Here is a 23,425-nt window from a genome sequence, read left to right as displayed (position 1 = left end):
CTGCTATTTATGAAAACTAAGTTCAAGGTGTGGCCACTTCCTGCTGGATGGGGAGACCCTCCCGTCCCATTTCAGTGTGAGTGTGAGGGTCAAGCTTCTGCTAGTACCAAAGCAACTGAGTTGCTCGCCAGCCCTGGCTTGGGACATCAGGGAAGTCTTATTGGAGGGACCACTCACTCCACTGGGGCTGGGAGGCCACCAGGGCACAGAGGGGGAAGGTGAGTGGAAAGCAGCAATCTGTAAAGGTCCTGTGCCCCTGGGAGCAAAGTGCTGAGTAAGTGAAGATTTGGTGTCATGGAAACTGTGGAGTTCCAGGGCAGGAGTCAGATCACCTGGGGTACCAAGTTTTACTTTGTTAACACTGGATCCCAAAAGTAACACAGCACTGGAGAAAGCTTTAGGCAGACACTCTCTTAACCAGGTCATTTATGCTGCTCTGTGGACACTAGTAAAGTGGAGGCGATCAAAGGCTAACACGTATACCACCGCAAGTGTTTTACATATTAATTCATTTAATCTTAACAACCCTATGAGATAAGCGCTATTGTTAGTTTTTTGGGTTTTTTTTCCAAATGAGGCAAATGCGAAGGCGCGGAAGGTCACAATTTGCAATGTGAACCCAAGCAGCCTTGACTCCAGAATCTGTGCTCGCACCCCTTCCCCTGCCGTGCAGCTGCACCACTGGGCGGCAGCCTTTGGGATTGGGCCCAGAGCTGCACGCGGAGGCCCGCAAAGCCCTCACCATCGCGAGTCCGAGCGGCTGCCTGGCCCCGCCTACCGCTCCCGGTTTATACCATCTCCTGGTGGCTGGCCGCAGGCAAGAACGCCGACCGCCCGCAGCTCCTTCCCGCCGTCCACCGGGCACTTCCGGAGCCGCGGTGCCCCGGGCCCACAGCCTCTCCGATCCGGGAGGAAGGAGCTCGGGGCTCCCGGGAAGGAGGAGCCTGGGGCCTGGGCGAGGGCTTGGCTCTCAGGTCGCGCGCCCGGGGGCGGGGCCTGGTGGGCGGGGCGGGGCCTCCGCGGCGCGCTCAGGCGTTGATCCGGCCGCCTCTGCCGGGTCCTAGAGGCGGCGTCGCCGACCTGAGGGGAGATGGCGGCGCCCTGGTGGCGAGCTGTGCTGTGCGGAAGTCGGAGATGGCGGGACTTCAGCACCTCGGGTGAGGGTTTTGGGGGTCGGGGGCTCTCGGAGATCCCCATTTAGCTCGAACCCTGGGATTCGAGCCAATGCCCTCTCCAGTTTCCGTGGCGCCCGGCAGTAGCTGGCCTGACGTCCCGCTCTCTGCCCGCAGCCGCGCTGAGCCGCCGGACCGCCCCTCTGGGGCCGATGCCCAACGAGGACATCGATGTGAGCAACCTGGAGCGGCTGGAGAAGTACCGCAGCTTCGACCGCTATCGGCGCCGGGCGGAGCAGGAGGCGCAGGCCCCGCACTGGTGGAGGACCTACCGGGAGCATTTCGGGGAGAAGTCAGGTGCGGGGCGACGGGAGCTGGGGCTGTGGTCGCCGGCCTCTGGCGTACCCACCGGCGCCCTCTCCGACATTGGGGGAGGGACCAGTCTCCTGCCCAGCCAGCTCTGTTGGCGGTTTAGTCCCACCAGGATTTTTCACACCTGCTGGTCCTCCTACTTGGAAAATGTCCCTCCTCCTGGAGTGTCACCTTAGATATTTCTACTCCAAAATCCTTTCTTGACCTCCCCGCCCCTGTCATTCCGGGTTAGAAAGGCCCTCTGTGCTCCTAAAATACTTTGCATGTAGCCCTGATCACACTGGATCCTGACTTGCTCCCAGATTGTGAGCTTCTCTAAGGACAGGGATCCTGCCTGTCTTGACCATCATTGGATCCTTGCGCCCTAGTGTCTGGCACAAAGGTGTACAGTGCTTTGCTGAATGAAATTGAAAGCCCTGGGCAGGGTGACTCTGGGACCCTGTCCTTGAGCAGCTTACAAGTGCGTCTTTAAGCATCTACAGAGGCGAGGCAATGTTTATGGTGGTTAAGGGCACAGGCATGGAATCCATAGCCTGATTTAAACCCACGTCAGTACGACCTCTTAGGAATGACTTCCCTGAGCTTCAGTTTCTTCAACTATAAAATCAGATAATTGTGTCCAAGTCCAAAATTGTGAGGATTAAAGGATACAACCCAGTGGAATTCTTAGACTAATGTCCGCCTTGATGAGGGTTCAGTGTGTGTTACTTACGGTTATTGTCTAATGTAAATGGAAAAAGGTGTTGGATTGAAAGTTCTCTGGGGCCTTGATACTCAAAGTGTGTTGCCGGACCAGTACCAGGGGCATTACCTAGGAACCTGTTAGAAATGCGGTTTCAGGCCCCACTCTGACCTGCTGAATCAGAATCTGAATTATAACAAATTCCCCAGGGAACTTGTATGATTTGTTAATTCTACTGAGGACACAGGTGTGTGTCCATGGCCAGTTGTGAACAAGCTTGAAGGTGATCGCAACTAGAGTTAGGAGACCATGTGCCTGTCTATGTCCCATGACCTAGACAGACTAACTGGGTTTAGGGATCAGAAATATGCAATCTCAAGCTTATCCTATTTGCTTAGCAACTGGACCCTGTTCAGGTCTGTGAAGCAGACTGCACAGTGTGCTTTAGTTTTGTAAAATAAGAGGAAAGCCTTAGCAGCACAGTGTAAGCAAGTGAGAGGACTAGGTAGGGAAAGGTGGCTTTCCCAAGACTTGATACTGCTTCTGGCAACACATCCTCCCTCCCCAGATCCCAAGATTGACATTGGGCTGCCTCCACCTAAGGTCTGTCGGACCCAACAGCTGCTGGAGCGGAAACGGGTCCTCCGGGAGCTGCGGGCCAATGTGGAAGAGGAACGGGCCGCCCGCCTCCGCACAGGTAAGCCCTCCCAGGGGAGGGGGCCCAGGTGTCCCTGCCCTCACTGTACATCTCAGCTGGCATTATTCCTTCCTAGTGCGCATCCCACTGGACGCTGTGCGGGCTGAGTGGGAGAGGACCTGTGGCCCCTACCACAAGCAGCGACTGGCGGAGTACTGTGGCCTCTACCGAGACCTGTTTCACGGTGCCACCTTCGTGCCCCGCGTTCCCCTGCACGTGGCCTATGCCGTGGGTGAGGATGACCTGATGCCCGTGTACCATGGCAATGAGGTCACTCCAACCGAGGTAACTGCTGGCTGTGCCCCTCCCTGCCGTGCACAGAGCAGGGCCACAGACAACTCCTTTTTTTTTTCTTTTTTAAGCTTTTTTTTTAATTTATTTTGTTTTTCCAGGACCCATCGGCTCCAAGTAGTTGTTTCAATCTAGTTGTAGAGGGCACAGCTCACACTGGCCCATGCGGGGATCGAACCAGTAACCCTGGTGTTACAAGCATCACGCTCTAACCAACTGAGCTAACTGGCTGCCCCAGATAACTCCTTTTTGAAAGCATTTCTAGAGGCGGTTTTTATGATGGTTAAGGGCAGAAGCATGGCATCTACGTGACCTGATTCGGAGTTTTGTTATTCTCTTCCTCCTCTTTTTGATTCCTGGTAAACACCACCATGATAATTACAAAAAAGGGAAATGGAAGAAAAAGCTCCATCTTGGCATACTCCCGTGACTGGTCTGCTGTCTTCAGAGTGCCCTCCTAGCCCCTGTCCATTGACAGGTGGGCCTTCCTGGGGTTCGGATCTCTGGATAGGCAACTCTGCAGGGTTCCTTCTATAAGGTTCTCTTTGCTGACCTACCTCTCGAGGTGTCAAGGGAGTTTGGATCAGAGGGGGCCCTCCCTTCTCCTATGCTCCCTCAGGCTCTTGCCCTCCAGGAAAGTCTTTTTATTATAACAGCTTGTCTGTCCCTAGTTGGAGTGACAGCTCCCCCGTTCTCCCCCTGTCAGGCTGCCCAGACCCCAGAGGTAACCTATGAGGCAGACAAAGGCTCCATGTGGACACTGTTACTCACCAACTTGGGTAAGTGTCCGGGGCTCACAGGGCCTCCTGCTCCCTTTCCTCCCATGAGCCAGGGCCCTGGGGAGCTGGGGGAGGGGCCAAAGAGGGGGTGGGAGGGGGCAGCAGGGCCCTCGGTCAGTGGGTCTGTTTGTGTGCAGATGGACACCTGCTGGAGCCGGATGCCGAGTATGTCCACTGGCTGGTGTGAGTACCTGGGTGGGACGGGGGCAGAGGCATGCGCGGAGGCCTCGCATCCTGGGAAGAGCTGCGCCTGAATTTCAGTCTTGGCTCCACCATGGATTAACAATGGGACTTGGGATTAACCTCCCATCCCAGGAAGTGGCCCCTCACTTCTGCTTCCTGACAGTGTTAGGGGTCCTGTATCCAGTGGCTGAGGACAGGTATAGAAGAAACGCAGGCCATGGGCCTTGGCTGCTCCCACAGGCCTCTTGGTCTTCCTGTACTCATTTGCTCACCTATAAAACTAGCATGATGCCTCCATATTCTTTAACCCCCTGAGGGGCTCTGTGACAGTCAGGTGGGAAAAGGACCATGAGGGGCCTCTGCAGCTGTGACGTGCCCAGGCTGGGCTGCCTTTGGTTTTCTCTGTGGCCTTTGGCTCCGAGCACCAGGCCAGGGTGTAGAAGTCAGATTGGTGACCCCAGCTTTGGGACTTCGGGGTAATTGGTGCCAGTGACTAGGAGGCTGGTTTCTGTCATTTTTATTCAAGTGCAATTACCAGCCTGTGCGGCAGGACCCTCTGGGGCTGCCTCTCGAGGCAGGTACAGTGGCCATCCTGGTGCCAGGCTGGGCCGACACTCTGACAAACTACAAAGCTTCAGGAAATGGAGAGAGAAGCTGCTCAAAGGTGGCGTGGTCTCCAGCCTGAATGACCATGGCAGCTCCACCAGCTCCCCAGGGCCTAGCAAACAAGCTGCTCAGTCTCTGGGACCCTCATTCTCAGCCCATGAGCCCCAAAGGTTCACAGATCTCTACCTCCTACTTGATTGATAGAGATTCTTTTAGGGTCTGTTCACCTAGGAGTTGTATCAACCTTTAGGGAGTAGGGGGGTGGGGAGGCTCCTGTTGCCACCTCCCTCGAGTGGCAATTAACGGATTACTTTTCCTCCCACCAGAACCAACATCCCTGGCAACAAAGTGGCTGAAGGACAGGAGACATGTCCCTACCTGCCCCCCTTTCCTGCCCGGGGCTCCGGCTTCCACCGCTTTGCCTTTCTGCTCTTTAAGCAGGACAAGCCAATAGACTTCTCTGGGGACACCCGGCCCTCACCCTGGTAATCTCCCCCAACCCATACATCACCACCGCCGCCACCAGCCTCAGGCCCGCTTCCTAGGAATGGTCGGTCTTGCTCGGGTCTCTCTCTAAACTCGGGCCTTGAGATGGGCAGAATGGTCGTTGTGCTAGGCAGACCCTAAAGGACTCATTAGGATTGCCTTTGGGTCCAGAGGTGGGGTGTGAGGCTCTGGTGCCCCCCCCCCTCAAATTCTCCCCATCTTACAGCTACCAGCTTGCCCAGCGGACCTTCCACACTTTTGATTTCTATAAGAAACACCAGGAAGCCATGACTCCAGCTGGCCTGGCCTTCTTCCAGTGCCGCTGGGATGACTCAGTTACCCACATCTTCCACCAGCTTCTGGGTAAGGGCAGAGTGGGCTGGAGGAGGGGGCGGCTGGCCGGAGCTCACAGACCTCCTGACCTGACAGGCAGTTCTCCCGGGCCACGGAGGGTTGGCCGTTCCTTGGGTGGGTTGACTGGGTAGTCCCAGCCTGAGCAGTCCGAGCCGAGAGAGAAGGGAGAGGGGCTCAGGCCCGCAATATTCCACACCCACAACCCCTCACTCTTCTTGCAGACATGCGGGAGCCCGTGTTTGAATTTGTGCGGCAGCCCCCTTACCACCCCAAGCAAAAGCGCTTCCCCCACCGGCAGCCCCTGCGCTACCTGGACCGGTACAGGGACAGTCACGAACCCACCTATGGCATCTACTGAGTGGCCGGAGTGCCACCCACCTCCGAGAGTGGGCTGGGCCTCTCAGGCCTCTCAGACCACTCTGTCAGGTTCCACCAGCAGGAACAATAAATACACAGCTCCAGGGGCCCAAGCTGTGGTGTTCTAGGCCCTGCCTAAGGCAGCCCCTCGGCAGCCCTCCCAGCAGGTCCAGGGCCTGGGAGTGAGGAGGCTGCCTCGGGGGTGGGTGTGTGAATAAAGCTGATTTTTGCTGTAGCTGACCTGGGTCTGTTCCAAGAGCCTCCAGACTACTCCCCCACCTATGGAGTTGTTTGCTTCATGCGTGCCTCCCACCCCAGGAGGTGGCTCCACACCTCTGCCTCCTGAGGGTGTCGGGAGGGTGATCCAGTGGCTGAAGACAAGTACAGAAGGAAAAGACTGCCCAGTAGCCAGTCACAAGATTTGTGCCCTTTTTCCAGGAAGAGTGGTGCCAGAACAGCCTAGACCTGCTAACAAGGAAGTCCCCAGCAGAGGGCCACACCCAGGGGATTGCAAGTGCAGTGAAAGGGCGCTTTGGGTTTCTCTTCAAGGGTATGAAAAAACACTGTGGACTGGTCCCCGTCTCTCGGTGACCAGAAATTTCCACCTCTTTATGAGAAGCCTAGAGAAGGGAGGCACCCTGGTTTGGCAAATGCCTGAAACAGCTCAAGGGACAAGTGCAGCCGAGCACCTCAGGTCAGCAGAGAGCACTTAGCACTGTGTCCCCTGCTCATTGCCAAGCACTCCCACCTGCACTATCTCATTTAACCGCCCAAAGCCCTGGGAGGTAGATGCTGTTACTAGATTTTCAGATGGGCCCAGAAGAGGTTCCTGATGCCCTACGCCAGAAAGAAGCCCCAGGCCCGGTGGGGTTCTTGTCTAGAGGCTGGGGCAGGATCCCCTGCACCGGAGCTGCTGGCCTGAGGGTCTAGGGAAACGGGATGTAGGTCCCAGACTGGGACCAGAGAGAGTCAGATCCCCACTCCCAGCCTGGGGTGGCAGGAGGCAGGCAGAGGTGGCTCGGAACCTAGATGGAGGCGGGAGGCCTTGTGCGTGGCGTGGGCGGAGACGCACGAGTCGGTTGGGTGCGCTGCGGCCGGTGGACGCTAGGAGTGGCTGCAAGTCCGGGTCCTCGGGGAAGGGCTGTCACGCTAGTCTCCCTAGGCGAGTCCTCGCTCCTCCCCGCTGCACTCGCGAGGCTCGCGGGCCCTTTAAGAGACCCGGCCCTCCCCCGGCGCCTCTGGCCTGCCTCCCAACTGCTACTGCCATGGCCACTCAGATGCTGGAGGACAAGCTGACCTGTTCCATCTGCCTGGGGCTCTACCAGGACCCGGTGACGCTGCCCTGCGGCCACAACTTCTGCGGGGGCTGCATCCGGGATTGGTGGGGCCACCAGGAGAAGGCGTGCCCTGAGTGCCGGGAGCCCTTCCCCGACGGCGCCGAGCTGCGCCGCAATGTGGCGCTCAGCGGCGTGGTCGAGGTGGTGCGCCCTCGGCCCTCCTCCGATCCCGACCCCGGCCGGGACCCGGGACCCGCCTTGGACCCCGGCCCGGGCCTGGGCCCCCGTGCGCGCTGCCCCCGGCACGGACGGCCGCTTGAGCTCTTCTGCCTCACCGAGGGCCGCAGCGTGTGCAGCGCCTGCACGGTGCGCGAGTGTCGCCTCCACGAGCGGGCGCTGCTGGACACTGAGCGCCGGAAGCGCGAGGTGACACACCGGGGTCCCCCGCCCTGCTCTCCCCTTGCGCGGGCAGCTTTGGCAGGAATCGGCTTTGGAATGTTTTATTCCAAGATAAAAGGTGGTGGTGGTCAGAAAACATAGTTGGAATAGAGATTTGGAAACTGCGGACAGGCCCAGGGTGAGCTTACGGGAGTGAATAGCAAAGGGCTCTGCAAGTGAGGAGGCCGAGGAACCCAGAGCCAGAGTGTTGGAGGAGAATCCCTGTGGCTCCGGAAGTCCCAGAATGAGGTGGGGATGCTCCAGCTGGTGGCACGAAGACCTAGTAGCCAAAAGGAGGGGGGGTAGGTGGTACAACCACATGGCATGTGCACCAAAGGCGCTGGGATTTTGCTAGAGGGAGAGGAAATGATGGTGTGAGAGGACAGATGGGTGTCCTCTGAGGAGAGTCAAGGTGAACCAGGAAAGGCTGCCCTCCCACATCCTACGCGAGGTCTGGACAAAGGTGGAGCATTGGACTTAGGAAGATCTGATGACTTTGGCCAAACTATCAACATCTCTCACCCATTTCCTCATCTGTGAAGTGGGGACTGCAGCAGTCCTTACCTTAAAGTGTTGCTGGGTGGAGAAGAAGGAAGATAGGCTCTTGATCAGGTGCAGGGAACCAAGTCCTAGCCGGAGGGAGGGCAGGGAACGGGATTTGTCTTGCTCCCAGGAGACTACAGCAGTGTGATCCTCCAGGGGGCCAGCGGGGGGCACAAGCAAAGAGTGGTGCTCTCTTCCCCTGGGGCCCAAAGCTGGGGCTGAGAACCGGCCAGGCATTTGGAAGAGCCCATCTTAGGCACGGAAACCGCTTTGGTGCTTTGGGCCATCACCCCTTCCCCAAAAGGCCACCTAAGCCAGAAGTATTGCTCTCATTTATTGACTAGGGGCAGTGTGGGGGGCGGGGTTTGGTTATAGCCCAGAGGGCGGGGGGGACTGCCCCAGGTTGCTCAGATGGCAAGAGGGATTGGAAGTCAGATCTTTGGCCTAAGGCTTCTGCACTGCCCTGCTCCAGGTGTGGAAGGGGCTTTGTTTATGCCTCCCTGGGACTCTGACCCAATTCTCCAGGGGCTCAGACCAAGGCCAGTGCTCTGTGTGCTGGCCCTCTGGTCAGCCTCGCCTGGGGCGGCACAAGAAGGGTATGCATGGCATCTGCAGCTGTTTGTTGAGTGACTGAGTGGGGACTTCATCGCCAATCCTGGCCCCTTTTGTCACTTGTCCCACGTCCCCTGGTGGGCACCACAGGACCGACTGAGAGCCATGCTGGAGGTCACCCGACAGCAGGCCACCCAGGCTGAGAGCCAGCTACGGGAGCTGCAACAGCGAAGCAGCCAGATCCAGGTATAGGCCTGTCTGTCCCCACCACGTCTTCATGTTGTGTCCTTCAGGCAGCCACCAGCTGGTCCCTGGGACACTGGGCAGTAGGTGTGAGCTACCTTGAAAATGCTTCCTGGAAGCATGAAGTGAGGTGCAGAGCAGGGGGAAGAAGTTCCAGGGGCCCTGGCTCCTCACGTCCCCACCCCTCAGCCCAGTGGGCAGCTGTGGCCCTGACCTGCCTTGGTATGGGGCAGGGCCCTGGTCACCCAAGGCTCCACCTGTGCCCACCCAGAGCTCGGCCTGCACGCTGGCCTCCATGGTCTCTGGCAAGTTCAGCTGCCTGCTGCAGGCCCTGGAGATGCGTCGGAACTTGGCACTGAGGGACATCGAGGCGGCCAAGACACAGGCGCTGGCGCAGGCCCAGGACGAGGAGCAGCGACTACAGGGCCACCTGGAGGCCATGGCTCGATCTGACTGCAGGATCCGGGACCTGCTGGAGCAGCTGGATGACCAAACCTTCCTGCAGGTACCAGGCCTCAGGGCAGCAGGTTGGGGAGCCAGCATGCCTGCCCCTTGCGCCCAGGCTTACTGCAGCTGTCCCCGGGACTCAGGAATCACAGTTCCTCGTGCCCCCGGAGCCTCTCGGGCCACTGACTCCTCCACAGTGGGATGAAGACCAGCAACTGGGTGACCTGAAGGAGTCCCTGAGCCAGCTTTGTGGCCTCCTGCTGGACAAGGGGAGCCCCCCTGGGGCACCAGCTGAGGCTGCTGACTTGGGTCCCATGGGTAAGGTGACCTCAGATCTCTCCCTACCCCTCTTGGACCAGCTGTCCTTCCCATTGGGAGTGGGAGTGGAGTCAGGTCCCAGGCCCCCCCCCAGTGAGCTACCCACACTCCCCTAACACTGCTTTGTCCCCTAGAGGTCCCAGGTCCCCTGGCACCGGTCCCAAGCCCCCCAGTTTGTCCACTGAGGAGGAACCTCTGGCAAAGTAAGGAGGCTCAGCGTGTGTGTGTGTGTGTGTGTGTGTGTGTGTGTGTGTGTGTTATACACCCATATGGGTGCATATACGTGCATGTTTGTCTACATGTGTGAGTGTGTCACTTGCTGTGACTGTCCTGTCCATGCCCTTGCCTGGGTCTGGCGTTGCCCACCTGCACAACTGCTGCAGAATGCATGCCTCTTACATGTGGAACCAGTATCAGATTTAAGGAGATTCTAGGCACACAAACCTGGGATCAGTCACGATTCTGCCACTTACCATCAAGTTCGGTTACCTTTCTGGACCTCAGTTTTCTCATCTGTGAAATGGGGCTCCTGGAAGTTTCTGTCTCAGGTTGTCTCGAGGACTGAATGCTGTGATGACGTGAATGCAGTGCTCGCTCAGCTTGCAATATGCGTAGTAGACGTTTAGCGTTCTGGCAACAAGGTTTCAGTTGCTCTCTCCCCTCTGGGGACAGGCGGGTGGATGTGTGCAGGCATCCTGCCCTCTCATCTTCGGGTCATCTTGTGTTGCTCGCTCATGGGTTGTGAAAGAATTATTGAGTCATGAACAAATAGAAGTTAGAAAGTTTATTTAAGAAGAGAAACACCAGCAGAAGGGTTGCTGGGGGTAGAGTCTAGAGTAGACAGTTGCAGCGGGTTTCTGTTTAGCTGGGGTTTTATGAGGTATGACAATTAAGTTCGCGAACTCACCCTAGAAAAAGTGCTGTATACCTTATTGCTGAATATCACTATGGTCATCTTTGAAGTACCCCCCTTGGGAAGCTATGCACTGACGCCAGTGCCTAGTCCACCTTTCAAAGCCATTTTGGAACTCTTTTTCTGGAACGGCCATCAGAGCTGTCAGCGTATTTACCTTTGATGCCCTGAATGTCATCAAAATGTCTTCATTTCAATATTTCCTTTCTCTTCGGGTAAAGAAAGAAGTCATTGGGGGCCAGATCAGGCCAGTAGGGAGGGTGTTCCAATACAGTTATTTGTTTACTGGCTAAAAACTCTCTCACAGATAGTGTCGTGTGAGCTGGTGCGTTGTCATGATGCAAGACCCATGAATTGTTGGCGAAAAGTTCAGGTCGTCTAACTTTTTCATGCAGCCTTTCAAGCACTTCCAAATAGTAAACTTGGTTAACGGTTTGTCCAGTTGGTACAAATTCATAATGAATAATCCCTCTGATATCAAAAAAGGTTAGCAACATAGTTGTAACAAGTTTGTGAATTTAATTGTCCGACCTCGTATATTTTCTAACCAGGATATGATTTGAGTTGGCGGGTAGTGGAATCTTCTATTGTGTTCAGCTTTGTCTGTTGGGGTGGGGGAAGGTGCAGTTAAATTTGTTATCGCAACCTTTGCGTGTGTTATGTAAATTGAAGTTGGAGCTCCCCACCCCCAGTCAATGGCTGCCCCCCCCAGGTTCGGTCCTGTTTACCCAAACCTGTCTTATCACCTCTCTCCCCCAACAGATTATCGCAATCTGACCTTTGATCCAGACAGTGCCAACCGACACCTCTACCTGTCTCAACAGGACCAGCAGGTAAAGCACCGTCGAAAGCCCCGGGAGCTGGCCGGGCCAGACAGCTTCGAGCTCTGGCAGGTGCAGTGCGCCCAGAGTTTCCAGTCTGGGCGCCACTACTGGGAGGTGCGCACATCTAACCACTCGGTGACACTGGGCGTCGCCTACCCAGAACTGACGCGGCGCAAGCTGGGGACTTACACAGACAATATTGGCCGTGGGCCCAGCTCCTGGGGCCTCTGCATTCAGGAGGATAGCGCCCAGGCCTGGCACAATGGGGAGGCCCAGCGCCTCCCAAGCGTGTCAGGGAATCTCCTGGGCATGGACTTGGACCTGGTCTCTGGCTGCCTCACCTTCTATAGCCTGGAGCCTGAGACCCAGCCCCTGCATACCTTTCATGCCATCTTCACCCGGCCCCTCTACCCCATCTTCTGGCTCCTGGAAGGTAGGACCCTGAACTTGTGCCATCGGCCCGAGGCCAAGCTCCTTCCAGGGCTCCAGGATGAGGCCTCGGAGCTCAGCTGAGGAACTCCGGGCTAGAAACAGGTGCCCCCAAGAGCTGGCCTGGGGACCTGAGGCCACAGCTACAATGGGACCAGCTCTTGGCCAGAAGACTGACTCAGGACCAGGCTGGGCCACTTGCAGGGGTGGAGGGGTAACCCCCAAACTGGGGTTTACTTTTCCAGCATCTTTGAAGGGGACGGACTAGGAATGGAATAAAATGGGAGGACCCTGCCCTAAGCAGGGCCCCTTTCTAGGTGCTGCCTGACCCTCAGAGGCTAGTGCAGCGTCCACGAGCTCCTGCTCCTACAGGAGAGCACGTGCAGTGCTGCACACACCACAGTGCAGCAAAATGGGCTACTTACCAGCTCCAGTGTCCGTCCCACCGAGACAGTGTCGACCAAAGGAGCGTCAGAGTGTGGGGCAGCGAACCACAAACCATTCCTAGAGAAAAGTGATTTTTATCTCCTTTTCTTTCTTAACATTTTGGTATATTTTAGTCTTTGATTTTGCACATCTTTCTGACTGAATTCCATAGACAATTGTGTTTTCTGCATTTTTCTTTAATGTAAGCATTTTTCATATTATTAAAAATTTCCCCTGAATGATGACCATTTAATCAGTCATTCTGGTGACGACCAGGATTTATTTACCTGAATTAGTGGACACTTTAATGGTTTTATTTGGGGCTATAAAAATATTGCCGTGATGAATATATATATTTTTTAAAGATTTTATTGGGGAAGGGTAACAGGACTTTATTGGGGAACAGTGTGTACTTCCAGGACTTTTTTCCAAGTCAAGTTGTTGTCCTTTCAATCTTAGTTGTGGAGGGTGCTGTTCAGTTTCAAGTTGTTGTCCTTTCAGTCTTAGTTCTGGAGGGCGCAGCTCAGCTCCAGGTCCAGTTGCCATTGCTAGTTGCAGGGGGCACAGCCCACCATCCTTTGTGGGAGTCGAACCCGCAACCTTGTGGTTGAGAGCCTGCGCTCCAACCAACAACTGAGCCATCCGAGAGCTCAGTGGCAGCTCAGCTCAAGGTTCTGGGTTCAATCTTAGTTGCAGGGTGTGGAGCCCACCATCCCTTGGGGGACTCGAGGAATTGAACCGAGGAATTGCACCGTCAACCTTGTGGTTGAGAGCCCACTGGCCCACATGGGAATCGAACCCGCAGCCTTCAGAGTTAGGAGCATGGAGCTCTAACCGCCTGAGCCACCGGGCTGGCCCCTGCCGTGATGAATATTTTTGAGCCGAAAGCTTTGGCCATGTTTACGGCCATGTCCGTAGGCAAGCTTGAGTCAGGTTGCTCCCTGCACCGGACCCCGCCACCGCCCCCCATCACACCAGCCACATTGTCGCCAAGCCTTGGCCCGGGCATCCCTACATGGGTGTGGGGATTACGTGCAGTGATATATATAGGTGCCAGCCCAGCTCGAGGTCCTTTTATTTTGGCTTTTGACACTCACCACGTGCTTCCGTGAAGATTCCTGCACACGTTTTTGCTTGTGTTTCTGGAAGTGGAGCTGCCGGGTCAGGGCAGCTGCAATTTTGTTACTGAAAACGTCCCAATTCTTGATCTGGGTGGTGATTACAAGGGTGTTTGCTTTATAACTTTTTATACTGTGCATACAGATTTTATACTCTCATACGTACAGGTTTTACATACTCATGTATTTACATGTATTTCACATGGAAAGGTTTTTGAAGGATAACATGCAAAACCACATACTCAAAAAAATACAAAATATTTTTAAATCTGTGAAAACTATGTCTCCCTCCCACATTGCAGCCTGGCCTCGGTCACTGCCACAGTTGCAAACTCCACCTTGTGGCCATGCTCCTCTGCAGTGTGGCTCTCTGTTCAAGGATAGGGCCAGGCCTCTGACTGATGCAGCCTGGGCGAGCAGCTTCCAGTAAGATTCCTCAGGTGAGGAGTTCCCCAAACATGACAAGGGGGTTCTAACACTGGGCAGCCCAGCCGAGTGACAGGAGATGGTCGGGACCTAGCTGAACAGCTGGGTGAAGGGCAGGAGCCAAAAGCCCAGTGGGGTAGGAAGCAGGATTGGGCTAGCCAGGTGGCCATCATTGCTGGCTGCCCCCGCATGCAGATTCCTACCATCCCTCCTGATCCCAAAGACCCAATGTGTGTCCAGCTGGCTGAGCCCACACTCTGAAAGGGACAGAGAAAGGAAGACTGGCCCCCTTTCTTTGTTCATGGTGAGAAGCATTTTGGGTCATTTATTCTATGAATTTACTTTTTTTCAAGTTGTTGGTCCTTTGCATATTGTTCTGTGGCATGTTCTGTATTGTGACTATTAACCTTTATTTCATATGATAAGATGCTACTGCCATTTTATGGCATGTGCAATGGGACAATGCTTCTCTAGGTGTGGGGACAAGCAGTTACAAATCTCTCAGAAAGGTACTACACATTAAATTCACTCAGCCCACTTGATTCTGACAGAATTCTCCATCTCCTCTCCAGGAAAAATGCATTGATATAGAAGGAAAAGGTATAGACTTCAGAGTGTACCGTTTGAACAGCCTGTGTGTATTCCCAGCATTTCTGGCCCCCCACCCCCCATTTTCTGGGCTTCTGTGAGAATGGGCACACAGAGCAAGGATAGGGAAGACCAGGAGAGATTTTAAAAGACAAGGGCCTTAGGGGCCAATGGAGTTGGTGGGAGCTGGGTTGGAGGCCAGAGTTGAGGGTGGAGAGGAGAGACTACTCTTTCCCAGGCAGGAAAGGAAGGAAGGGAGCAGCCTGGCAACTTCAGGAAACGTGATTTCAAGTAACATGGGAATGGAAGCTAGAGGACAATGGAGCCAGGCCTTTGAGATTCTGTGGAAAAAGGATTTCCATTCTAGAATCCCATACCCAGCCAAAGCTGTCAATCAAGGATGAAGCCTGAACAAAGACTTTTGCAGGCACGTTCTCCAGAAGTTCCCAGAAAAAGGACTTTTCAAAAATTAAGAAGTAAATCAGTGAAGGGAAAGAAGACCCAGGATCCAAGCAATAGAATTCAACACAAAAGAGCGTTGATAAAGAATCTAAATCTCCAGAAATGCAAGCACGACATCCACACAGAGGTTCAAGGCTCCTGAGCACGTGCTTTAGAGATGTGGAGATAACAGCTGATAGAAAGTTAAGAGCTGAGACTGGTTGTCTGTGGGAGCAACAATCTGGAGTAGGTGGGACACAGGACTGCCAGTTTATATTATTGTAAGCCTCATTAAATTGTTTACTTTTTAAATACTCTAAATGTTTTGAAATAAGTACAAATCCAATTTTTAAAAGTACATTAGAAGCATAAAGAAAAAGAAGTGCTGCCGTGGGTCACGGCTCAGGTCCCATTTCAGTTTCTTTCAGAGATGCAAGCAAAGCTATGATGGCTTGTCAATTATTCTCATTGGCTGGAGTGCTTTTGCTTGTTTGTTTTTGTTTCTGTATGACTTCTTTTCTTAATTAAGCAAAACTGCAGTCAGACAGGGTCATACATGAGGTTTAGGATTATTTTCAGGTTGCACTTTCTGGGTTTAAAATTTTCCTCCTCTGCAGGACTAGGTATGTGACCTCCGGCAAGATATGAAACCTGTTGGAATTCCATCTCCTACCCTTCACAACACAGTCCTTGCAAGGGCAGAGTGAGACGCAAGCATGAACATGCTCCAGCAGAACTCAGAAATGCCAGTTACGCTAACCCCTCGAGAGCCAATTCATTTAAATTAATGGGAACAACTTTAAAGCTATGATAATGGACATGAAATATCAAAATGCCACCGTTCTGACAAATTGCAATCTTTCCTGTGGGAGCAGATCTTCCTGAACAGGATGTGAGGTGGGGAGCAGAGGGTTGGCTGGGACTTCCCCCTGAGAACCCCCTAATCCAAAAGGTACCACTCTCCCCTCCAGAATCAGGCTGGTCTGTGGTCTCAGCAAGCCCAGGCAGCCTGGCTTCCAAGCTGAGGAGCGGGGTGGCGCCCTTGTCTGAGCCTCTGAACTGTAACTGGGTCTTGGTACAAAAGGGATGGTCATGAGCAAGTATTCCTTGTGGAAACCAACGTATGGAACTCATTATCCGCCTTCCTGCCAAAGCAGGCACACCCAGGCCATCTCCCTCTGCTACTCCTTCTGCCCGAAGATCTTTCCCACCGTCTATTATGCATGCCTAAGTCCTAGCAGTCTGCGAAAGCCCAGCTCACATGCCACTTCCTCCACGCGGGCCTCCACAATTCCTCCCCTCCTTTCCCATAAATCCCCCAGATATAGACTGCACCTCTTTTAATACTTAATAGATCTTAGTTTTCTTCCCTCCTTCCAGGGAAGATGTCAGGAGGCTCTGCACAGCATCTTTCTAAATTAGACATTCTTAACCTGGAGTTCTGGAGGCAGGGGCGGGGGTTGGATTCTGGCTTCATTTTCATGGTTCTTTAGCTGAAATTTAGCATTTCTTTCTATTATGAATGGAGAAGACACATCACAATGCTATTAGCAATACCTGTGACTTGTCATCAATAGAAATTACAGATATTTTCATAGCATGGGGCAGTGGTGACAGAGAACTTGAAATAACACGTATGTTCATCACTGTTTAAAAAATACAGTAATTGTTAGGCCCCCATCAGATCTTGTTATTTATTGTGTTAAAGAAACACATATATCACTTTATCACAAAGTTGTTTCCTCAATATTTTGTACCTGTGTTTCAATGTAATTGGTTTCCATGGAATTTGATGCATTTAATTTGATGCATTTAAAAGCATTACTTTGAAAAGCTGCACCAGGCTTCAAGAAGCGTCCCGGTGAGAAAGGTGAAGCCCCAACTCTAGATGGACCACCCTTTTATTCTTTCCACTTCGGGGTCTCATCAGCGGGAGGTCCATGGTCCTCAGGATAGGAAGACTTGCCTCCATTATTCTACATTCTTAAAATAAACTTTTAATTTTAGAATAGTTATATATTTACAGAAAGGTTGCAAAGATAATCAGAGTTTCCATATACCTCACTCCCAGTTTCCCCTTTTGTTATCATTGTATATGAATGTGGTATGCCTACTTGTCACAATTAGAGCCAATATTGATACATTCTCAGTAAGTATATTCCGTAATTTATTCAAATTTCCTTACTGTTTTCCTTAATGTCCTTTTTTCAGGAGCCCATCCAGGATACACATCACATTTAGTCGTCATGTCTCCTTAGTCTTCTCTTGGCTGTGAGTTTCTCAGGTTTCCCTTGTTTTTGATGACCTTGACAGTGTCCAGAGGAACTGGTCAGGTATTTTATAGACTGTTCCTCAACTGGGGTTTGTCTGATGTTTTAGTCATAATTGGAATGGGTTGGTGGGTTTTTGAAGAGGAAGACCACATCATCTCGAGGGAGCTTACTACCAATACGACTTACCATTTTGATGTTGACCTTGGTCACCTGGCTGAGGTAGTATTTGTCAGATTTCTCCACTGTAGAGTTACTCTTTTGCTCCCTTTGGAAGAAAGTTACTATGCACAGCCCACTCTTAAAGAGTGGGAGGTTATGTGCCACCTCGGAGTATCTACAAAAATTATTTGCAATTCTTCTGAATGGGAAATGTGTCTATTCTCCCCCAGTATTTATTTATCCAGTCGTTTATTTAGATCAGCATGGACTAATGGATTAAAATGCAGCTTTTTAAGCGCATAGTAAGATGAGTCTTAACAAATGCCTCCACTGAGGGAACCTCCACCCCGGGCCCCAGGCACACCATAGGTGCCCGTGAGTGTGCATGGCCTGGAACTGAATTCCTCAGACCAAAGACTTGGAGGGTGACATCAACTTCCCATTTCAGGTTTAGAAAAGTCCAAGTTCCCCACTGGGGGGTAAACAGAGTGCTAAGGGGCAAACACATGCATATATCAGCAGTTATTTTTCTCTGCAGTCAGCAGCTCAGGAGCTTTTCTAACGGTGCAGAGAAGTCTGCAGGAGGAAGGTACTGGCGTGACACAGTGGCCTTGGGATCCCCAGGCCTGGCCATGGGTGGGGGAGGGTTGGAGGGGTAACAGAGGGATGAACTCCTTCCCACCTTCCTTCCAGTGTGTCCTCCTTCCATTCTCTGCCTTCCTCCCTCTCTCACACCCCTTTCAGCAGAGCCCTCCCCTCACACCCGCTGACCCAGGAGGGACCATCGCCCAGGATCCGCTCGGAATCCGGCGGGGCCCAGAGGAGGCCCGGAACGGACTGAGCTGGGGCCGGGTGTCGGGACCGCCGGGCAGGCCTGTGGCGCTGGGGGGGCGGTCCGAGCCGAGGACAGACGGAGGCCGGACCCTTGGCCTCGGTCCCAGGGGGCGGTGCCCTGGTGGGAACGCTCCGGGTCCCTCCCAGGCGGGAGCAGAACAGGCGGTGCCCGGTGGCCGCGGAGCCATGGACGGCAGCGGACCCTTCAGCTGCCCCATCTGCCTGGAGTCGCTGCGGGAGCCGGTGACGCTGCCCTGCGGCCACAACTTCTGCCTCGCCTGCCTGGGCACGCTCTGGCCGCACCGCGGCGCGGGTGGCGCCGGCGGGCCCGGAGGCGCGGCCCGCTGTCCGCTGTGCCAGGAGCCCTTCCCCGACGGCCTGCAGCTCCGCAAGAACCACACGCTGTCCGAGCTGCTGCAGCTCCGCCAGGGCTCCGGGCCCGGGCCCGGGCCCGGCTTGGCCCGGGCCCCGTCCCCGGCTCCCGAGCCCTCGGCGCCCAGCGCTCCGCCCAGCGCCCCGGAGCCGTCCGCTCCCTGCGCGCCCGAGCCGTGGCCGGCGGGTGAAGAGCCGGTGCGCTGCGACGCGTGCCCCGAGGGTGCCGCGCTGCCCGCTGCGCTCTCCTGCCTCTCCTGCCTCGCCTCCTTCTGCCCCGCGCACCTGGGCCCGCACGAGCGCAGTCCCGCGTTGCGCGGCCACCGCCTGGTGCCGCCGCTGCGTCGGCTGGAGGAGAGCCTGTGCCCACGCCACCTGCGGCCGCTCGAGCGCTACTGCCGTGCCGAGCGCGTGTGCCTGTGCGAGGCCTGCGCTGCCCAGGAGCACCGGGGCCACGAGCTGGTATCGCTGGAGCAGGAGCGCACGCTCCAGGAGGTAGGGCTCAGGGAGTGCGGGCGGGCCGGGGCGGGTGACACGCCGCTCGAGCCTGCCCAGGGTCATGGACCTTCCCGGGCTGGGTCTTAACTTCCTCCTCTAACTTGAGGATCTTTCCTGTCCCTTCCAGCCCTGACAATGTCATTCCGCTTAAGATGGGATAGGGGACTGGGGGGACCCAGTGAGAACACATAAAGGACCCGAAGGGCGGGCAAGGGAGCCGAAGCCCCAGCGGGCGGTGCGGATCTAAGGCAGCATGGAGCCAGGATCTCGGGCGTCTGGTACCTGCAGCGTGGCTGATGCGCCTGCCGGGCTCATGCGGGTCCCAGCTCAGATGTGCCCAGGCCTGAGGCAGGAGGTTTAGATGGGTGTGGCAGGCCACTTGAGCGCGGCTGAGCACACAGACCGCTCTGTCCAGCTGTTCCGGGGGGCCGTGGTTAGAGCATATGCGCGCAGTTGGGCGGGCTGCCTCCTCCCCCAGTTTCCTTTGGCCTCCAGCCCAGTCTTGGCGCCTCAGCCTTGGGATTTTCCGTCTCTCCTGCCTGAAGCGGTGACTCATAAGACCCAGGGGGTTTGCCCGGAATCCCCATTTTTCAAGCCTGGATTGGGGGCACAGAGTCTTTGGGGACAGAGATCCCCAGATCAGCTGATTGCCTCTTGTGCAGCCCCTCTCATTCTGTGCCTCTTCCCTTCTGATGGAAGTTCCCAGATGAATGTGAGCAACACTGAGGACCGTGGATGGCCCTGTACTGGCCCACTGGTCAGAGAAGGGAGGCGGACAACCCACAGCCAGCCTGCATTCTCCCTGGGCATTTGGGAATAACACCAGCCTGGGCTTGAGGAACCGCTGGCATAATGTGGGACATCATGGCCACTCCCAGTCCCACCTGTGCACAGATACCACTCCTGGGTCACCCTCTCCCACCCCTTGGTGAGGTCTGGGACCCCAGTGCAGGGCTGTAGCCTCTGCCAGACCCTGTCCTCATGAAGGGTGTCATCCACAGACTGAGCAGCCCAAAGTTCTGAGTGCTGTGGAGGACCGCATGGACGAGCTGGGCGCCCGCATTGCACAGTCCCGGCGTACGGTGGCCCTCATCAAGGTCAGTACGGTGGCCCTCATCAAGGTCAGTACAGTGGCCTCATCAAGGTCAGTACAGTGGCCTCATCAAGGTCAGTAGAGTGGCCTCATCAAGGTCAGTACAGGGGCCTCATCAAGGTCAGGACAGTGGCCTCATCAAGGTCAGTACGGTGGCCCTCATCGGGGGCAGACCACACCCTAACCCCGTTCTCTCCTGCCGTAGGCTCCTGGCAGTGTCGTGATCCAGTCCAGTCCAAGAAAGCCTGTGCTCAGGGCATTGCCCGGCCCACTGAGCATGAGCCTCTCCCCTAACTTGACATAGACCCAGGGCAGCTCGAGCTGGACCCTCTGTCTCCCCAACAGGGCAGGTTGGGAAAGTGGGGTCTGGGAAGGATGGGGCCCAAACAATGATGTTCTTGGCCCTCACTGCTGCCCCCACTGTCGTCCTGCACAGAGCGCAGCCGGGGCAGAACGGGAGAGGGTGAGCAGGCTGTTTGCGGAAGCTGCAGCCACCCTGCAGGGGTTCCAGAAGGAGGTGCTGGGCTTCATCGAGGAGGGGGAGGCCACCATGCTGAGCCGCTCCCAGGGCGACCTGCGGAAGCAGGAGGAACAGCGCAGCAGGCTAAGCCAGGCCCGCCTCAACCTCAGTCGGGTCCCTGAGGCCGACTCAGTCAGCTTCCTACAGGTAAAAGCAGCTCTTCGGAGCAGAGAGGGCCTGTGGGGTGGGGTGGGGTGGGGGCCAGGCAGGAAACAGAGGGAGGAGAAGACAGTGGAACCAGACAGTTCCTGGCAGAGCTGTCTCCCCCCAGCTGGGAGGACGTATGGCCAGCGGGGCCTCACTGGGCATTTATCTGGCACAGGAGCTCCTGGCACTCAGGCTGGCCCTGGAGGAGGGGTGCGGCCCTGGGCCCACTCCCCCAAGGGAGCTCAGCTTCACTAAGTCATCCCAAGCTGTGAGGGCAGTGAAAGAGGTGCTGAGTGTGGCCTGCGCCAGCCAGTGGGAGCAGCTGCGGGGGCTGAGCGGTGACGAGGACGGGCTGCAGAAGCTCGGCATGGAAGGTGGGTGCCTCCTCCAAGTGACTCACTGTTCCCCAGTCTTCCCTCACAGGCCCCCAGGCCGGGTGCCCATTCAGGAGTGGAGGATGGAAACTGTGTGCCTGGTGCAGGGTGGGACCCAAATCTTGCCAGTGACTGGAGCCACCACCCTATAATGACCAGTCAGCCCCTTTGGCCACAGGCTACAGGGCAGAGGGGGTTTCTCCTAGCCCACCCTCTAGCTTCAGAGGGGCTGGGGTCCGGGGTCAATTGGAGCAGGGGGAGTACCTGAGGACCAGGCATGCATATGAACACAGGGTGCCATATTTGGGTGTGTGCCTGTCCCAGGAGACTGGGGATGCTGGGAGGAATTGGGGGGCAGAGGCAATTGGGGTCACAGCTGCAGGGGACACTTTGCATAGCACCCAGCCCCAGGTAGCTGGGGAGACCCCCTCCCCAGTGTCTCATCTTCTGTAGCAGATGCTGAGTCCCAGGATCCTGATAGCACCGGCCACCTGGAGAGTGAGGCCTCCAGGGATTACTTCCTCAAGTGTAAGTAGACACTGGGCCCTCCGATGGCTGCCGGGCCGGACCCTGGCACAGGAGCTCTTGGATTCCCCTCCCTTGTTCATTGGCTGAACTAGGCCAGCTCATGGGTAGCTCTCCAGCAAGGATGAGTCGTTCTGGTTGCAAAGATGAGGAGAGGTTGTGTTTGGGGAGGTGGGTACATAGGGAAGGGGCCATCCCATCTGAGCCTGGCCTGAGCCCTGCGTCTCTTTTCCCTCCCTGGGAGCAGTTGCTTACATCGTGGACCTGGATAGTGACACGGCAGACAAGTTCCTGCAGCTGTTTGGAACCAAAGGTGTGAAAAGGGTGCTATGTCCCATCAACTACCCTGAGTCGCCCACCCGCTTCACCCACTGTGAGCAGGTGCTGGGCGAGGGTGCCATGGACCGGGGCACGTACTACTGGGAGGTGGAGATCATTGAAGGTTGGGTCAGCGTGGGGGTCATGGCTGAAGACTTCTCCCCACAAGAGCCCTATGACCGGGGCCGGCTTGGCCGCAACGCCCACTCCTGCTGCCTACAGTGGAATGGACGCAACTTCTCGGTCTGGTTCCATGGGCTGGAGGCGACTCTGCCTCACCCCTTCTCTCCCACGGTCGGGATTTGCCTGGAATACGCCGACCGAGCCCTGGTCTTCTATGCCGTACGGGATGGCAAGATGAGCCTTCTGCGGAGGCTGAAGGCGACCCGGGCCCGGCGGAGTGGTCCCCCAGCCTCCCCCATTGACCCCTTCCAGAGCCGCCTGGACAGCCACTTTTCGGGGCTCTTTGCGAGCAGGCTCAAGCCTGCCTTCTTCCTGGAGAGTGTGGACGCCCATCTGCAGATCGGGCCCCTCAAGAAGTCCTGCATATCTGTACTGAAGAGGAGGTGATGCAGGGGGCCTGGGCCTCCTGCGGCTGTCTCAGCTCCTGGGTACTCTGTGTCTCTGCACCCTCGGCTTGCCCCAGGGAAGGCACCAGCCATCTCACTTCTAGAGGCCTCCGCCTGCCATACACTTGGCCGTCCACCTCCCAGGGAACAGGCTCCCCAGACCCCTTCAAATGACCCTGTTCCCCCACAGGCCTTGTTTCCAGGACAGGGAGCCACAGCTGGGACAGATCCAGGAGGACAGAACCCCTACTTTTCTAGATTCCTAGGACAGTGCCTGGCACATAGTAGGTGCTTAATAAACGTGTTGAATGAAAGACTCCCTTTCCTATCCTTCACCCACCAAGAATTCCTCGTATTTCTTATCTTTTAAGAGCCTCTCTTGAAAGACAGGAGAAGGGAATGGGGCCCCTGGTGCCAGGATCCCTGTTGGGAGGGAGAGCCTGGGCCCTTTGGGGCAGACCTACTCCCTGGTCCTGGGAAGAGGCAGCTAGAGGTGGCTTCTCCCATGGGGGTCCAGCCCCAGTCACTCTGGCTGCCCAAGTGTTTGCTTTGGCTGTCCTGGTTCCCATCAGCTATTTTCATCCTCCAGGCCACAGCCTAGTTCTGGCCCTGCCTTATAGTGTTTGTGCCCAGGATTAAGTGCAGACATCACTTCCCCCCAGGAGCAGAGCACCACTCCCTCCTGGACGTGGGCAAGAAAGTCTGAGAACTAGAGTTTCTTTCACACACACACCTTCTCAACCTATGAAGGCTGTGACTGAGCTGGCCCACCGTGTGGCTGGAGGCGAGAACACGTACAGTAAAGGGACCTATGTCCTCCTCTGGAATCTGCCTCACGTCT

At 55.6% G+C, this 23,425-nt stretch overlaps 3 protein-coding genes and 1 long non-coding RNA gene across 8 annotated transcripts; 3 read left to right on the top strand and 1 right to left on the bottom strand.

Annotated features, from left to right (window-relative positions):
• Window positions 1-865: 865 nt before the first annotated feature.
• On the top strand, window positions 866-6,154 carry MRPL38 (mitochondrial ribosomal protein L38). The gene is made up of 9 exons (XM_019745558.3): window positions 866-1,157; window positions 1,290-1,469; window positions 2,735-2,863; window positions 2,940-3,148; window positions 3,861-3,933; window positions 4,071-4,116; window positions 5,049-5,207; window positions 5,435-5,571; window positions 5,784-6,154. The coding sequence occupies exons 1-9, from the start codon at window positions 1,091-1,093 to the stop codon at window positions 5,918-5,920; spliced, it is 1,137 nt and encodes a 378-aa protein (XP_019601117.3). The 5' UTR covers window positions 866-1,090; the 3' UTR covers window positions 5,921-6,154.
• Window positions 6,155-6,292: 138 nt separating this feature from the next.
• Window positions 6,293-12,574, top strand: TRIM65 (tripartite motif containing 65). Of its 2 annotated transcripts, XM_019745550.3 has the most exons (6): window positions 6,293-7,622; window positions 8,880-8,975; window positions 9,244-9,477; window positions 9,563-9,737; window positions 9,872-9,940; window positions 11,413-12,574. In XM_019745550.3, the coding sequence occupies exons 1-6, from the start codon at window positions 7,185-7,187 to the stop codon at window positions 11,985-11,987; spliced, it is 1,587 nt and encodes a 528-aa protein (XP_019601109.2). In that variant the 5' UTR covers window positions 6,293-7,184; the 3' UTR covers window positions 11,988-12,574. The 2 variants fall into 2 exon arrangements, with proteins under 2 accessions (XP_019601109.2, XP_019601110.2); XM_019745551.3 differs by lacking the exon at window positions 9,872-9,940.
• Window positions 7,681-8,884, bottom strand: LOC141568960 (uncharacterized). The gene is made up of 2 exons (XR_012492298.2): window positions 8,199-8,884; window positions 7,681-7,914 (listed from the first exon to the last, which is right to left on the bottom strand). It is a non-coding gene; the product is annotated as an uncharacterized LOC141568960 (long non-coding RNA).
• Window positions 12,575-18,249: 5,675 nt separating the features above from the next.
• TRIM47 (tripartite motif containing 47) lies at window positions 18,250-22,898 on the top strand. 4 transcript variants are annotated; one of them, XM_088802391.1, is made up of 6 exons: window positions 18,250-19,035; window positions 20,040-20,159; window positions 20,568-20,798; window positions 20,974-21,172; window positions 21,629-21,700; window positions 21,945-22,898. In XM_088802391.1, the coding sequence occupies exons 1-6, from the start codon at window positions 18,355-18,357 to the stop codon at window positions 22,583-22,585; spliced, it is 1,944 nt and encodes a 647-aa protein (XP_088658517.1). In that variant the 5' UTR covers window positions 18,250-18,354; the 3' UTR covers window positions 22,586-22,898. The 4 variants fall into 4 exon arrangements, with proteins under 4 accessions (XP_088658517.1, XP_088658516.1, XP_088658519.1 ...); XM_088802390.1 differs by having other exon boundaries at window positions 21,626-21,700; XM_088802393.1 differs by having other exon boundaries at window positions 18,251-19,035; window positions 20,040-20,135.
• The last annotated feature ends 527 nt before the right edge of the window (window positions 22,899-23,425 follow it).

The sequence above is a fragment of the Rhinolophus sinicus genome, chromosome 12 (genome assembly GCF_057876585.1).
Source record: "Rhinolophus sinicus isolate RSI-liver-muscle chromosome 12, RSI-T2T, whole genome shotgun sequence".
Taxonomy (NCBI): Eukaryota; Metazoa; Chordata; class Mammalia; order Chiroptera; family Rhinolophidae; genus Rhinolophus; species Rhinolophus sinicus.
This window is presented reverse-complemented; position numbering and strand designations above follow the sequence as displayed.